The 17,339-nt window shown below is 41.4% G+C and overlaps 1 protein-coding gene across 2 annotated transcripts in view; it reads left to right on the top strand.

The window, feature by feature from the left end:
* The window catches only part of PTPRG (protein tyrosine phosphatase receptor type G), a 416,754-nt gene that overhangs the window by 378,822 nt on the left and 20,593 nt on the right, over window positions 1-17,339 (top strand). For both annotated transcript variants that reach the window (XM_054076618.1, XM_054076619.1), the window contains exons 15-16: window positions 6,935-7,026; window positions 16,962-17,058. In XM_054076618.1, coding sequence (XP_053932593.1) covers window positions 6,935-7,026; window positions 16,962-17,058 — 189 coding nt within the window. The remainder of the gene's footprint in view (window positions 1-6,934; window positions 7,027-16,961; window positions 17,059-17,339) is intronic.

The following is a 17,339-nucleotide window of genomic DNA, read 5'->3' as shown; positions in this document are numbered from 1 at the left end:
CACAGGTGATTTTTCTCATTCTGCTTTTTCACATGATTCGCCTTTATCAGAAACCTGCCCTTGTCTTCCTTTTACTTGATTATAACAAACAGATAATAATTGTCTTCTGTGGTTTTCTTTCAACATGCCCACCTACCCAGGACTTTCAAATGTATTCAAAGTGTTTTCTTCACCTTTTCGCTTTGAAAGAGATTTTTTATTAAAAACAGTTTTTCATAAACACGTCACTGCAAAAATGTGAGCATTAATGAGGAATAGTGTCCCCAATAATCAACTCTTGGTAATTTATTATTCATTTTAATTTGTAATTTGACTTAATTATGAGGTCAGTGACTTCAGGAGGATGCTAGCCTTAAAGGGCTTCAGCAGGTAGCTTGGTCTCCTAGAATAAAACTGCCTGCATCGCCTTTTTCTTATTTATGCAAGTATGATCTCCATCGAAAGCAGTCACCTGCTCAGTATTAATGATTTTTTAATGACTTTGTACTATCATGAATTAATTGATACTCATTTTATACAAATAAAACTGTCCTTATATTTCTGGCCATTTTTTATACAGCAAGCAATGTGATCAGACAGAAAAATTAATTGTACTGAATGGAATATAATGCCTTCAGTTGCATTCTTATTTTATACAATCAGGCAAGGAAAGCCAATATACTCCAGAATTAAAAGCTCTGACTATATAAACATGTATAATTCAAATGTATTAAATCTGCAGTGGTCTGATGAAATCTGGGCACTGCCCTTTTTATGTGTGGAATTAATTGTGGAGTCCAAAGCTTGCATGAGTTAGGGTAGAATCTGCTCTGCAGTTGCCTGCTCAAACATTTCAGGTTCAATCAGTGCCGAAATTTGAGCGGCATGTGAAGTTCCTGATCCCTATAAGCGTATGCACATTGGAGTGCGCGCTCAGTCCATAGCTGTAGAAGAGTTTGCCTAAGCTTGTCTGGAGAGGGGAACACCAGATCTTAGTGGAGTGATAGGTGTTTTCCAATGACCTCTACTGGGCAGAATTTTACCCAAGGATGTGCTATTAATCCTTGCCATATTCTTTACGGTCAGCTGCTCTTCTAGAGACAGGCCAGATACAGCTGTGTTTGGGCTTTACATCTCCATTTCCTACGGTGTGTTGTGTGCTCTCTCATATGATGTGAGACAGCTACAGAGGTCCTCTTTAAATCTGGGCTACAAGGACTCCATTGCTCCTTGTGGAAATGAATTTGTTGGAATGGTTACTTCTGCTACAGTGCTGTGCGTGAAGGCAAGCTTTTACAGCCTTCGCTCTGATACAAGTTGTAGCTTATTAAAAGGCTGTAAGACTCAGTTTTGAGTAATATGCATCCTAAATATTGATGCTAGGGATTCCCTCTGCTTGCAGATTTTTTCCATCTCTCTTTTTTAAAAGATAAAAACCCGTCCCGGGGTTGCATTCAACGTTCTCACCAGCACTGAAGAATAAAAGGGTGGAAGATGAATCAACATCTTCGGGTTGAGTGCTGCTGGGAACAGAAAGGTGCTTGTTTGCTATGAATATGGGACAATATTTGTCAGATACATTATTTTTCAGTGGGTTAAGAGGTCAAATCCAGTCCTGCTGTGAGCCTGGTGGTAGCTATTTCTTTCTAATCAGGAAAACCTTTTTGCAGAAATAGAGAACTGTGAGAATACACTATCGAGAGTGGATTCTCCAGGATTAATGTCGCTAACGATGTCACTGATTTCACTGTTGTACTAAGGTAGGTTAGAGTTGTGCTGCCTTCAGAAAGGGCTTTTTCCCTGCCCTTTCACCATTCCTCATTGTAGCATCAACCCACCTACCCCACTTACAACTAATCCTTTCTTCCCTTTCCCCACAGCCCTATTAATCCCTTCTCACGTTCATTAGCTAGATCAGCAGGCTGATTCAGTTCACTGCTCAGGCCCACAAATAGGGAGTGGGAGAATCCCTTTGTCCTTTGGCTGAAGCCAGCTGTGAAGAGGATGCTGAGAATTGATGGAGGGGATTCTGAGCTGCCCAGGGCTGCTGAGCAGAGCAGTAAAGTGGCTGCTGGTGGAGCAGATGGAGCTACGTGAATCCAGGTGGCTGCACAAATGAGAGACGGAAGTCAAGTCACTAACAAACGAAGAGAATAAGCTCGCACCTTAAAAGTAAGGCATAAGATACAATGGATTTAGTAGACTGGGCAATATAATAGCTGAAAAAAAAAAACCAGAAAGCATTTGCAAACAGAATGAAAGACATGGGAGGTTTTACTTACCTATACTTTTTCATGTGCATCAAACATCTAGTCTTCAGGAACACCAAAACTCCAAACTAGACAAAAATAATATGGGGAAGCATGTTGGGTTTGACCCCCTGGATTTATTCCTGACCCAAACCCATCTATTCCAATGCAATGCCACTGAAATATCCAGTGAGCTCTCATGCTGTAAATGAATCAAAATGAATCTGAGATCTTATTATGTGGAAATGCCATCTCTGATACGACATCCCATTTTTCTTTTGAAATTGGCCCCTATTGCTTTAGCATTACACAGGAACCTTATTAAGTGAGAGATAGGGAAAAATCCTTCCTGGTAGGATTACTAACTATCCAAATGGAACCCTGTTCTAACTTTATTGCTTCTATACATTTGGGGCTCCCTTTGAAAGTGGCTGTCATCTGAAGAAATGTGTTAAGTGTTCTTCATTGTCAATTGCCATTTCTTAGAAAATGAGGTGGAAGTGAAGGTTTTCCTCTTCTATCTTTTTTCTTTTAAACAAACTTGAATTTCTTCTTGGGATTCTTCCTTCATGTCAGGAAATGAGCTCTATCGTGGTCCTGTTTGGTTTTGTGGTTTTGATAGTCCTCAGAGGCTTGTTGTGGAACGGCAATTGAAGAGGGGAACGCCACCAAAGCGTTAAATATTTAGCATAGTAATTAAGCGTAGTTTCACCTGTCAACTTGAGTGGTGTCTGTTTATATAGAATATTATTATAAATCATATTATTTGTAAAAAAAAATAAATAAATAACGAAAATTATTGTAAAGTTCTGGAGACCATTTCCCAGTCCATCTAAGATTACTTCTTTCTCTGCGTAACGCAGAGGGTGAGTACACTAGTATGATGCCAGATTCACCTCATGTTTTGTGGTGACGTAAATCCAGAATCACTTTATTGACACTGATAAAACAGATGGCTAAACCCGGGCTAGTCAGAATTGTAATTATATCTGCAGTGTTGGAGGTAAAGGTGTGTTATTGAAACATTTTCCTCTTCTCTTGGAATACTGTTTAGGTCTTGCAAAATGTAAGCAACTTATAGACAGTATCTAGTGTGACTCTATGCTTCCGGAGGGGAAAAAGTATATGATGCAAAAGGGAATATGCGCAGAACGACAATGAGAGCTCCTAATTAGCCATTATAGGATTTCATTAATCTCTTCAATCGACTAAAAGAATTATAGTCCTTGAAGTCCATTTGTCTTAAGATGGAAGGAAGACTTAACCAAAGCCTTTGGACTGGTGCTAGTGCATGAAAGAGCATATTCTGTGCATCGAGCTACATCTGTTGGTTTCCTTAGAGAAGGCCGTGGCCATCATCGGATAACATCAGCGCGGATACCACTCAGGAGTGCTGAATCTATCAGTACCTATTTTAGCAGAGGCTGGCAAGCTGCCCACGGCTAAGCGTGCACATACCCCAGCTAAAGTAATTTGTGTTCATGGGCGGGAGCTTAGAGTTGGAGGACATGAAGAGAAAAATGCAGGCCCAAATTGCTTTAGCACTTTTCTGTTCCATCAGCGAGCATACTAGACGCTATCCTACATACAGCTCCTTTCAGGGGAGCATGGCAGGTCCTGCCCTGCGGCGGGTTGCCTGTTCCCCGGGGGCTTCGTGTGTCCTTCAGGAGCCTCTTCCAGGCTGCCAGATCTTGCCTGGTCAGTTGGACCATGATACCCCAGCAGTTTGAAAGCTGGAAACCACATTTGTGGTTCCGATTTTAATCTTCCTAATATGAAACAGTTACATTTGCTCCTTGATGGTTTTCCTGAGTTTATGGGCAGCTTTAGCAGCGAAAGCTCCCTCTCACCCAGTGAGCTCATATGTCAACAATATTTCCTATTTAATTTATTTAATGTCTAATTGTTGCCCATGTTATCAAATAGGGTAAGAAACTGCATTAAGTTAAGGCTTCTGGAGGGAATCGGAAGTGAAAATGCAGAAGAGGAAAAAGAAAGGAGAAACAGTAAAAGGCAGTGAACAACTGAGAGGTGACTGGAGTGTGTCCAGAGAAGAGCAATAAAGCTGGTGAAGGGGCTGGAGAACAAGTCTTACAAGGGGTGGCTGAGGGGTTGTTTAGCCTGGAGATGAGGAGGCTGAGGGGAGACCTTATTGCTCTTTACAACCACCTGAAAGGAGGTTGTGGAGAGATGGGTGTTGGGCTCTTCTCCCAAGTGACTGAGGACAGGAGAAGGGGGAATGGCCTCAAGCTGCATCAGGGAAGGGTCAGACTGAACATCAGAAAAAAAATTTTCACAGAAGGGGTCATTGGGCACTGGCAGAGGCTGCCCAGGGACGTGATTGAGTCCCCATCTCTGGAGGTATTTAAAAGACGGGGGGATGAGATGCTCAGACACATGGTTTAGTGGTTGATAGGAGTGGTTGGTCTCGATGACCCTTGAGGTCTTTTCCAGCCTAGTGATTCTGTGACTTAGCAGTGGCTACAAAGGTGAAGGCATACTGCCACCGTGCAGTGATGATGATGAAAAGAAACCTAACCATATTTTGCCATGGATCTCTGGTGCAGATCCATCCTTGAAATTGGTGGGAATTCGATGGACTGAAAAGCAAGTTATCTCTAATGTATTTTTTGGCTCACAGATCACAATTAAAATTAAATTCTGCCTTCTGCAAAATTAAATTGGACACACTGGTCTGCTGCAGTGAATCCTTGATCTCGGTTGGGCTCCGCTCAGCTTGACTACTCAAGAAAAAACCCAAATGATAGCTATGGAACTTTTCTCTTGAGAGTATGTGAAATTGCTATCATTGCACGTGTTATATTCAGGGAAATCTAGGATGTATGGGCTACTTCTCAGGAGAGGAAAGATTGCTTTGCAGGCTCTTGCTGTTGACTGCTGTTCCTATAGATCATTCCATTCAAGTGTCTTGGCTGCAAAAATATTAATACAAATGTTGTTATGAGATGATGATGTTCTCAATATTATATAGAATAAATGTTATCACTTAAATCTTGTAAAGTGCCAGCATTTCTGCACGCTGCAGCTTTTTGCTAAGTTGAACATACATTTGTCAAATGTTTTCAATTATGTATTATTCAGTAAATGAGCATGTGGTTAATTAAAGAGGCATTACTATACTGGGAGGCGATCAGTTTGCATGCATATCTTTAACAATTGGCCTTTGTAAATAAAAAAGAAGAGACCTGATTGAGATCCGAAAATGTCAATAGATGCAAAAAGCCACCTTAGAGCATTGCCTAATGAAATAAGAGTAGAGAAGTAATGACATGGTCAATATTAACTGCCATCAGCCAGAAAGAAATCAGATTGTCAGGGATCTATAAAATTCTTGCCAAAGTAGAACCTCATTTACACATACAGATCTTCATACCCTTTGCTAAGAAAAGCATATGTGACAGCTTAGAGGTTTTAGCTGCCAAAGATCTTTCACTCTGAATACAGTAAATGTCACATCTATTTATTTATCGTTAAATTTTGCTAAGTATCTGTAGAAATATTTGGATTTTTTCTATCATAATGTAGATGTTTAAAAGGAAAAGAATCCAGATTATAATGCAGCTGTAGCACCAAACCATATGGCTGCTAAATGGGAGCAAAAATACACCACTGAATTACTGGGAGTAAACATAAACTGGATACAATCTCCAGAAGAATATTAAATGGGATATATAAATACCAGAGTATGCCATAAAATCATGCAATCAGACAATAGTAGCCATCAGGCAATAGATTATTTCACATGCTGAAAGTAATCACCGTTGTATAGCAATTTACATTTTCTAAATGTCAGTCTGAAAATATTAACTAATGAATCTTGGCAAGCACGGTGTTTCTACCAACTGCAGTGGTGGTTGTGACAACATCTAGGCCTTTTTGGAGAGAGCAAGAGAGAGAAATAAGGCAGCTGTCCTGCACCCCAGCTTTATCAGAATCTGTCCGGAGTCCCGGGTGCTCAAAACAGTCTTGTTTGCCTTTAATTCAGTTGAAGCCTTTGACTTCTTTCTTTTAAGGAAATGTCTGTGGGTGATTTATTGGTATATCGGGTGGAATTTGCACTGTGCTGAGCAAGAGCAAATGGTCTTGTGGAGTACATATTCAATGTTATGAATCGTGTCTAGCATGAGAGAGAACTCAGATTAGTGTGGATGCTGTGTTGCCTGTTTTGCTAGGATGACGGTTTCATGATAAGTCTGTTAGGATTATACACTGTTGTGCAAAAAGGAAAAATGTAATAAATTTCAGTAGAAGAGCCCCTGTCTGTGCTTAGTCTGTTAAAAACTTACTGGGCACAATTGCCAATTGTACTTTCTTTATATCTCTTCTGTTATTTTATACAATATGGAAGGAGAGGAGGCTTCTTCATCCCAGCCACAGCCATCGTCAAACTGCAAACAAGAGCTAACAATCCTTGAACTTCAGTTGGACTTTGTGAATTACCATCATAGGGAATAGACTCTCAGTATAAATGACTACAGTGCTTAGAGTTAGAAATGTAGTAGGTAGAGTTTACCTCAACATTGGCCACATTCATGAAGATTTCTTATTATCACGTACCGAAGTAGCTGTGCCGCTGGGAATTCAGATCTAAGCCATATTGAGTGAAGACTTTCTCTCCCGAGTTTGTAGCTGAAGTGCTTTGTATAAGACAAATGGCAATTCTGAATATCTCTTTCTTTCTACAGATGATATGGAGGCGATCCCAGTCAAGCAGTTCATTAAACACATCAGTGAGCTGTATTCTAATAACCAGCATGGATTCTCGGAAGACTTTGAGGTACGATTTAATGATCCACCGGTAAAATGATGTTTTCCTAAAGTTAATTGTGTATTAATACATAGGGAGCGTGCAACATCTGTGTGATGCTGTCATATCAAGTAAATACAATGCTCAAATGTATCAGAAGAAATTGGGAAATACCAGTTTGCTACCAGGTATGAGCAATGTGGGACTGAACGCTTACAGATGCTTTCTAGCCACCAGAGATTTGGTGGGGCGACCTAGGACCCTCCTGGGTTTCTGCTGTATATGAAAAGCTGCCTGCGGTCTCCCTGGAATGACATGAAGATACAAGCAGTTGTTTTTAACTCCAGACTTTTCTTACAGTCATGTTGGCCCGAATTTACTCCTCTTCATCACACTGAGAAGTCACATACCTCTTGTGAGTATCACAAAAGGAGTAAAATAGTGCTCAGTATGGGTAAGAGTAGTAGAATTTGGTCTTTTATGAAAGCATAAACTGTGGGTCAGTTCCTGGAGTCCTTGTTCATCCTCTGTTCAGCCAGGAAAGATTGCTGTTGAAGTCAGGTTATTTCGTTCCAGTAAGACCAAGGAAAAAAGCTTCAGGATTCATTTGGTAGGATTTGCCTAATGTGACTATTTTAAAGTTTGCATCTTGTTACCTGTTTGGGACAAATTCAAACTTACAAATCTGCTATAAACGTGAGGTGATTCCAATGAAAGGAAAGTAGTTTACCACCTCTGGGTTACCAAACTCATATCGTGCAAGCATGGAAATATCACCCAGAATGAAGATCGGCTGCAGAGTTAGGCCTTTATAAGCTCCAGTCAGTTTGCCTAGTTCTTGGGCACTTATTTCAGTCAGTCTAATCACACTCACTGCTGAACTTTTGGAAGTATTGAGAAGCCCAAGGAGCCCCAGGAAGCTGCACGGAGCTGTGCTCTTGGCTTCCCCACCAGCAAAAGGAGGTGTGATTGTATAATGCGTGTGAACCTGAGAGGCAGCTCTGCTCTACAAACAAGGCAATGAAACTAAATAGGTAGCCTAATATCTACAGCTTCTTCACTTACTGCAGTAAAGACAAGACTGTATGCAGGAATTGTTTTTAATGGGCTCATTTAAAACATTTATTGTTGCTGTTTGGTTACTGTCTATAAAGAGCAGTTGCTTTGTCTGATGCCCACAAGCCGTTGTGTAAGTTAGAAACGTTTTGTATTCATGAGGAAGGCAAATGTGTAAGGTGTTAAAGTGATTTAGTTCAATTGACTGCTGGCTGGATGGCTGAGCAGGAATATTGAGGCATTTAACAATGTTGATGGTATTCAGAACAAACATTTATTCTCCGGAGAGTAGAATTTGATCAGGATGATCAAATGCAACTCACTCTTCTCAATTATTTATGAATTGCAGCCCCAGTGCTATTCATCACAGCTGGGTTTTACACCATTTAATTATTCAAAATAATCAGCAACACATCTGTAAACTTGGTCTGGCTTTAAGCAGGCTTTGCTTCAGCTGTCGCAAAATCGTTGCTATTAACAAATGTTGGACACCTTCCGCCCATGTTTTAGCAAAGAAAAACACTGCTTTAATAGTCCTATTTTCCCCCTTCTTCCTGGAGCTCCTTGCTGCGAGTGCCACGCCACGGCAGCCAGTCAGGAAGATGGCTCTGGCCCATCAGTCCTGTTCTGGGGAGCACAGGGTACCCTGTGAAAGGAAACTAAACTCCACAAGCTGCACGTGCCAAATTCTGTCCTCCGTGCTGGCTTAAAATTCGGAGCGTCTCCTTTGAAGTTAGTATAGCTACTCCAGATGCATTTCTCCATAGCTGGGATCTTGCCTTCGTAAAGAGTAAATGAAATATCTTCCTAGAGTAAGGAGAAGGAATAAGAACAAGGTGATCACTGTCTGGGGTGAACCATCCAGCTCCCTTTCATTGCTTACATTCTGCCCTGCTGACACCTCGTGGGTCTGATTTTCTTCCTTATGGTTCATGGTGATGGGACAGAAGAGTGAAACCTGGGATTTCTCACAGTGCTTGTGGGTAAAAGAGATCACAATCCCAGTTTTGAAAATGGCTGAGGGATAGAGGAGCCTGAGGTTACACAGTAGCTATTGGGAATGGTTAGCAACGTAACTTCTCCTGTCCCGCAGATCCGGCTATGGTTCTGTTCCAGCTGGAACAGAAAATCCAGTGTCACAGGACTGCTTGCGTTGGGTGGAAAATACCACAACTGTATCGTGTTTTCATGTCCAGAGAGCTTCTGAAAGAGGCATTGGCTTCTGCAGTCATATGGATTTTTACAAAAAAATCTACTTTTTACGTCTGTTAAAGGAAGAGAGAAGAGGATAGCAAGGAGATGCTGAAAAAGTGTGATCAATATTATAAAAAACATGAATCTTCCCAAAGATAGGATTGTTCTAAAGGGATGAAAATATTTCTTCAGAAGTTTCCGTGGCAGGAGTTTTTATGGTGGAACCTGTGGAAGAAAAGACTGTAAGTTAGGCACACCACATACTCTGCAGAGTGTAGAAAGTAAATGTTCTCCATTTGTTCATAGCTAGTTCTTGGTGTAAGTCTGTTCCTGTGTTTTTGGCAGGGTGTTGTGGATTGTATTGAGTTGCATGAAGAAGATTCCTTTCGAAGTGAGTTGTGTGAATACTCCCTACACCTCTTCAAGTGAGCTGTAATTACAGCTAAATATTTTGTGGATATGCTTAGGAAGCGTTTTATGTGCAGAGGAAGAAAGAATTTTTGAACTCAGAAATCTTTCCTTGGAAAGTACATCCAAAATGAATTCTTATTCCCTTTGGGTACTCATAGTGCAAGTAGCCAGCTTTATTGTCTGGTGATAGCTGGGCTTTCTGGTGTATACAGAATTGTTAAGTTTTCCTTTGAGTCCTATGAATTTTCAATTTTTGATATAAACTAGAAATACAAGGCTCAATTCAATACTGAACAACAAATAGCTTTTTAAAATAAAATCCAGGATCCTGCATCGCCACTGCTGATCTCTGACATAACTCTCTGTATTCCGTCTTGGAATCTGTTCAACCTAATACTGAAAAACGTCCAAGGAGGGGTTTGGGCTTGCTCTCGGGCAGCTCCAGCATCCTCCTGCTGTAGCACATGGGGCAAGGTTCCATGTTTTACAGGGCAGCGATGAAATAGGACTTAGTGGCAAGACTGAGCAGAGTCTGAGAGGCTTCCCGAGACAGAGATTATATCTACTCCTTGAATGGGCAGAGATTTTCTTGGCATCATTATGTTTAAAAGTCTTTGATAGATCTTTCTTCGGCAAATTTCTAATTGCCTCTTGAACCCTTTTAGACTCCACAGCATCCTCTGGCAATGAGTTCTACAATTTGTTCCACAAGAACGGGCTTCCTTTTGCTTTTAACTCGTGCCTACCAACTTCTCTCAGTGCCTCCTGGGTTTTGCGTTACAAAGTACCTCCTTGTTCACTTAAATGCCTCACGTGATTCTGTCTACCTCCCTCGTATTTCCCCATAATCATCTGTTCTCAAACCTGAAGAAGTCTGAACTATCTAATTTGTTTGTCTGTGGAAGCTATCCTAGACTCATAACTTGTTCCCTCTGTACCTTTTTCCTTCCTTTAGCATATCCTTTCCAGGATGGGAAGCCAAAACTGTGCACAGTATTTAATGAGTGGGTTTACCACAGAGTTCTGCGGGAGCTCAGCAATGTTTTCTGTTTGGTTTTCTATTACTTTCCTCCTTCCTAACATAGTATTTGTTTTTTAACAACTACTGAGCACGCAGCTGACACCTCCAGAAAACCATCAGCGGTGACCCCAAGGTCTCCTCGCTGAATGGCAATAGCAAATTGGGAACCTGTCAGTATGTATGTATACTTAGGGTTGTTTTTCCCAAGTACATCACTTTGCATTTATCAACGTTGAATTTCATTTGCCATTTTATCACTCAGTCACTCAGGATTGCGAGATTGTTCTGCTTCCCTTCACAAACAGCTTTTGTTCTAATTATCCTGAATAATTTTGTATCATACACACACTTTGTCTTCTCTGCAGTCCATTTATGAGTCCCACTGGTGACATCTGCATCCTGACAGTTCCTGGGCTGTGTCCCACCTTTGACCTGTTGGTATACAAGGTGAATTTTCCTTTTGCTCCAAGACAGATAAGGCTTTTAAGTAATGTTTTCAGGGAGGCCTTTTCACAAACATTTTGGATGCTATTCTCTTCCTGACTCTTCTTACCTACAGACTTCCTCAGGGACCTCTCTGCGGTCTGTTAGAAGCATTCTCTGGATCTGTTTATCACAGCCTCTAGCAGTTTGCCCCACAGACAAGCCAGATTTAGTGGGCTGTAGTGCCTGAAATCCCTTCTGGATCTCATTTTAAAAACTGTTGTCACATTTGTCATCATCTGTTTCCCTGAGAGCCTGACCATGTAGGGTTTGTGCCCTCCAAATTCTTATTTCAGAAAGTGTGAAGTGCCACCTCCCACGGTAAAGCTTTTCACTCCCTCCTCCTGACCGGGCACTGGAATAACAACACAATCAGTTTTTTAAGTTGTCATGTCTTTTTGCTTTAAGAAAGGAACACTAAGCCAAGAAATCACCCTCCGTCCCCACAGCTAACTGTGATTTTTTTATAGTCTGATGCAGTATTTGGATTTCTGAGATCAGACAATTTTTTTTCCCGCCTCCCTAATTCTGCAGTGGGTTGGTCGGTGCTGCCGCGGGAGCGATTAGAGTGGGTGAATGCAGTCTCCGCAGACCTCTCCTGCCTGTGGCCGTGCGAGTGTAATGATTCATTGCCAATTTGGAGTCTGAACAGGCTCGCTGAACTTGGAGGCAGGCTGTCTAGCTCCCTCATCACATAAATTGAAAATATCTTTATACTCCAGTGGCACTTTCTTATAAATGTCCTGAAATGTAAGAAAATAACATAAATCTATATCTTCAGTGATGTGACAGTGATTTGCTAACATTATTCTCATGGTTGCTGCTGCTTGGGGCAAGGGGTCACTAGCTCTTTTTAACCGGTGACCTCTGAATGTTATTCTCTTGCAAAGGGCTGCATTGAAGACAGATAATGCCACCCTTTGCACATTTCTTGAGACACTAAAAACACTGTGTAGTTATACTGGCATCCCTTACAGATTAGACGCTGCTTACACCAGACGCAGGCTTATAACTGCATCTACACCAAGGAATTTGGCAGCAGAAAGATGCCATTTCAAAAGCGTGCTGCTAGCAGACATTACTGCACTGGGAAATGCTTTAGAACCCTGGCCCAAAGCTGCCATAATTAGAAATATTCTCAGCCTGTGCCTTGCTGTACAAAGGGAAGCAGCGCTGTGAAGGTGGAGGAGGAATTCTTGTTGCAGAAGAAGGGTCTTCCTGGAGTCCTTGGTTGATATCTCACCACTTGACCTACCGCAAGAAACTGGCATTGTGAATTAAGAGGTAAACTTGAAGAGAAGCAATAAAAGTTCAGATGTCTGGGCTTTCCATTGCCGACTACAGTACTGCAACCATACCCAGGGTTTCTGCCTGGCAGGCTGCTCAGAGGAGCCGGAGCCCCACACAGGCAGTGCAGGGTTTCAGTCAGGCTCCAACACAGGCTCCCTTGAAAAGGGCAGAATTCCACAAGGAAATGGCCCTCCACCATCCTCTCATCTTGCATTCATTGACATGAATTTTTAGCTATCTATTTATGATTCCGCCACTGTTATTCCTGTGTCGAGTCCTTTTGGTTTGTTTATTTTCCCTTCTTTCTAGGCTGTTCCCAGCTCACCTCTCTCTTGAGTGCCATCAGAGAGTTTATACTGGTGCTAAATTATCACAAAAATCTACACTACTCCTGTGGGACATCTTCAAGTACTATCCGCTCTCTCTGTCGGTACACCATCTTCATGTTTGCTGTGATAAAACAAACAGCCAATGCGTTATCACAGAACTCTCTAATTTGGGATTGAAATAATAAGTCAAAAATTATTTTAGAGGTGGATGAGCTACCTGCTTTTGTTCTGAAAAATATCACAATAATATCAAAACAGAGCTATGGATCTTCTCTAATTTAGTCCTTCAGATTAGGTTCTTTCCTTTGGTCACGATTCCTCCTCATTGCTATTCATAGGCTTTCACAGTTCAGACCCTGCTAGGACTCCAGACTGAAGTAATAGGAAACAATAGCAGCGCTGCGTAAGGCCAAATCAAGAGACCGAGTTCCTGCTCAGTCACTGTAGAAAAAAGTCTTGCTCAGAACCTTATATTGCCAGCAAGACACTGGAGCAGTTTGATTTTACACTTAAATGGAAAGTCTTTGAAGTTGAGAAGAAACTAATCTGTAACTTGTTTCAGGAAGGCAATGAAAATGGGTCGTTAAACCTGGGTGTATCAAATTCCAATTAGCATTAGCATGGACAATATAATTAAAAGGTAAATTAGCCATAATAGCATAGACTAGAACACTTTTTACAGTAACTAACGGTCAATTGGAACCATGTACTCTGGTTTCTTGGGTTGTCAATGATAAGTTGAAAGGACAGAATAAAAGCCTGTATCCATTCATCTCTGGACAGTAATGTGTTCTGCAAAGTTGAACATGAAAAGCAGCAACGTGCTAGCCAGCCGCCATTCAAATCAGTGGAAGAGACTCAGTGGGATTAAGAAAAGCCAAAGAAATACTGTAGAGCTGAAAAGTTCGTGGATGAATTATGGATGTGGTGATATGGACACGATCTGTCCCACTCCAAGGTGCCAGTAGCAGGTTTGTGCCAACTGGGAAAGGAGTGTGTTTGGGCTGCGGTGCACAGCCCGAGGATCAGACCTGACCTGGTGGCCTACCTGCAAACTTAACTTCTAATAATTATATAATCGTGGTGATGTTTTAAATGCAAATGAAGAACTTGGTAGCCAGTAAGATTTAGAAATCATAGTAAATGCTGGGAAGGTAAATGTGTAATATGCACAAACGTGGTAAAATGGCATCATTGAGATGGTGACTTTTTAGTACTTTCTCCGGGGTCATATTTGTTAACGCTGGGCTGTCCTCTTCTACCAAGGGGAAAGAATGCTCTGACTAGAGGCACAGATAAAAGGCTGCAACTAGTCTTGTCTTCTTGCAGTATATTGCGCATTGATGAAAGACAACCACCTCGATTTTACTAACAGAGGAATGTTAACTTACGCCTCACTCCCTGGTTGGGGGAGCCTGTGATTTAGTCATTTGCCATTAAATTTTGGAGAGGTGAACTCAGGGCAATAAAGCGGCCTAGAGTACCACCCTTTACTCTCAACCCAGTCTGTCCATGCTGCACAACCAAACACTGTCAGTGGCCAGCATGGAGCTGGAGGATGCCCTTGGGCTCCTTCCTGTTGGCCAGCTTCACTGTCCCAAAGGGTTGGCTGTGTCCTGGAGGGAAGGCTGAAGGCAAAATGGGCTTTTGTTGTGCTACATGGGTTTTTAAAAAGACAAAACTAGTTCTTAGAATCACCATAGAATAACCAGATTGGAAAGGACCTCGTGGATCATCGAGTCCAACCAATGTGCCTGGCACATTGGCAAGAGGGAAGCTTTTCCTGAACAGTCTTCCTTTTGCTATGCTTTTGCACTGTGCAGACACGGGAATCCACCATTATAGCAGCTTTACAGAGTATTAAAATAATTTAGAATGCTGTGTGTTAAGAAATGCCATTTTCAGATGATCAGCTCTCACAGCATCAGACCTTCTTTTCCCTTGCTGTGTTTTTCACCATCTTAGCTTAATCTTCCTCTTCTATTAACTTTATATTGGCCAGCTGGGAACATGTACAGTTGAGAAAACAGTCAGCATCAACATAAAAAGGTTAATTAAAATGATTAACCTCACCAGCAATTCCCTTATGGAAAAAATCCTATAGAATTTAACAGAAAGTGATACATTTACTATGTAGTATTTAAACTGTCAGAGAAAATTCCTTACCAGGAAGGTAATTCCCTATTAAATTCTGTAACTTTTTAGAGTATTCTCCACAGAACCTTATTGGATTCATCTGTATTAAATTCTACAGCACTTAGCATAAATGTTTCAATGCTAATAACTTGTAAAAAGAGTTCGGTAGTGAGGCAGAGATGTAGGCTTTAGTGTGAGGCTTTTCAGGAGCGGTGGGGATATTTTTTTAGGAGTGACCTACAGTGGTACAGCAGTGATGTTATATAATTTCTGAAGGCAAAAAAAGGTAAAATGAAATTACATTAAATCAACCTAATATCTAAGTAATGCTGCTTTTCCAGTTATGACTTAGACTGAACTGATCCTGCCTGTCGTGTAACCAGAAGTCCCTTGCTTACTGGAGCTGACAGGCGGAATTAGGGGAAGCACACAGTCTAATATGGTTTTTTTTTTATTTCTGTGATAGAAATTGAACTATGAAAATTCTATCAAGGCCATCTGAGAGTTTTGCTTGATTTCTCTTTGTCTTTGCTCAGCTCCTTGAACGTAGTATGTTTCCCTATGGAGAGAGGGGAGAGAGGCAATTGTTATTGGGGAATGTCGTGTGGATATAAAAGCTGTAAAATGTTCAAGGTTTTAGTGTACTTTGCACTTTTAAAATGTAAATGCTGGGAGAGATATCAAAATTGCTATGCAAGTCCTTTGTGAAATGTCTGCATAATGCTGAACTCTGTTACATCTGCTATTTGTGTAACGTTTCTCTTGATAATTTTTCTCTGTCACTTAGCACATGATCTTTGTAGCAGCTGTGAGCTCCTAATGACTTTCCCTTTTAGGCAGGTTCTATACTGTTATTTTTAAAGCCTGAAGTACAAAGTAATTTGGCACTTCCCCATATATCCTTGGGGAAAATTGGTTCTGTTTGATGCAACTTCTGGGACTTGCAAAAGATTTGAATAAATGTATTTTTTTCCACAACTTCATAAATGCCAAATATTGATATATTTTAAAAAATGTGTTTTTAAACTAAGAATATTTATGCTAGTGATGAAAAGAGTTTAGCTTTTTCAGGAAGATCATGCTTAAATAGATATCAAAAAAATATCTTGGAGGTCTTATCACACATGAGTTTTAGTGGTTCAGTTTGCAAGAAAGTCTCTGAAGTGTGTGACTGTCTAGGACAGCCAGGGCAAGGGGAATAGCTGCTTTTCTCTAGGGTCCTTCGCCCCATTTCAGTAGCCCTGTATTTTGCTGTCGGGAAGTGCAAGTAAGGGGTTGGATAAGAACTACAAAAATCAATGGGAATTAGGTATCTAACCTACAGCCTCTAGAACTAGACAGAAATCTGCATCTCGAGCTTCACGAACACTTGGCAAGCCTGGCTGCTTTCTGCTTTGTGAATGTATTTATAGACGGACACAACCTTTTATCTTTTTCGCTATATTGTGGGCTGTTAATCAGTGTCCCAGCAGTGGTATTTAAAGCACTCGCTGTTATCTTCAGAGATCTATTTTATTTATATTTTATAAAAGGCATCTCTCTGCAGAGAGCTAACCAAAGGTCAGTGCCAAACTTAAATGTCAGAAACCCTGTTTCAAGAGGTTGTAAGCAGATAAGTTGCCCAGCGGTCAACGGCTTCTGTTGAAGTGGGGTTTGTGCTTATTTCTTACACTGCGCTGATCCTGGTTCCTTTGAGGGGCTCTGTCATCCCTTCCCAGGAGGGGACAGAGTGGGGCATCACAGGAGATGCTGTTCAGAAGGTGGATGGTCTGCAGATCAGAGGCAAGAGTTGGCCCTGGGGGTGCCCAAAGTGCCTCTGTCACCGCATCTGTGGAGAGGAGCACGGCTGCGCACCGGGGAGCAGCTACCACTGCTCAGTTTAAACAGACTGTGTTCTACGGAACAATACTAAAGGACTTTGTGTTCAATCCAGCAATTGAGATATCGGTATTTTAGATGTGTTTTCTGTGAGCTGTTGCAAAAGGAGATGAAGCTTACATTTTTTGGACTGACGCATTTTCCATTTGAATAATTTTTCTGCCTAGGAAGTGCAGCGCTGTACGGCCGACATGAACATCAGTGCAGAGCATTCCAACCATCCCGACAACAAGCACAAGAACAGATACATCAACATCCTGGCCTGTAAGCACTGCCCAAAAGCACAGTGAATCAACCCAAAAAGGCACTGTCCTCTCCCAGTATGTCTGTGTGTGACTGGAAAAGGCAGGCAGCCTCAAGTTACATTATTGCACAGTAATTAATGCACTTGTGAAAGTGTGGCTGGGAGATCATTTCGCTACTAAAGGCAGTGGACGTTGTGACCTCCGAAGCCAGGATTTCAGTCCAGCTTTTGCTTTGAAATATTTTGCAGGTTGATGTTCCAAGTGTAGTTTTAGAAGTATCGGCTTGGTATGACTTTTTGT

Source organism: Cuculus canorus, chromosome 11, assembly GCF_017976375.1.
Source record: "Cuculus canorus isolate bCucCan1 chromosome 11, bCucCan1.pri, whole genome shotgun sequence".
In the NCBI taxonomy this organism is placed as follows: Eukaryota; Metazoa; Chordata; class Aves; order Cuculiformes; family Cuculidae; genus Cuculus; species Cuculus canorus.
The sequence above is the reverse complement of the archived record's forward strand: the minus strand, read 5'-3'. Positions and strand labels throughout refer to the sequence as shown.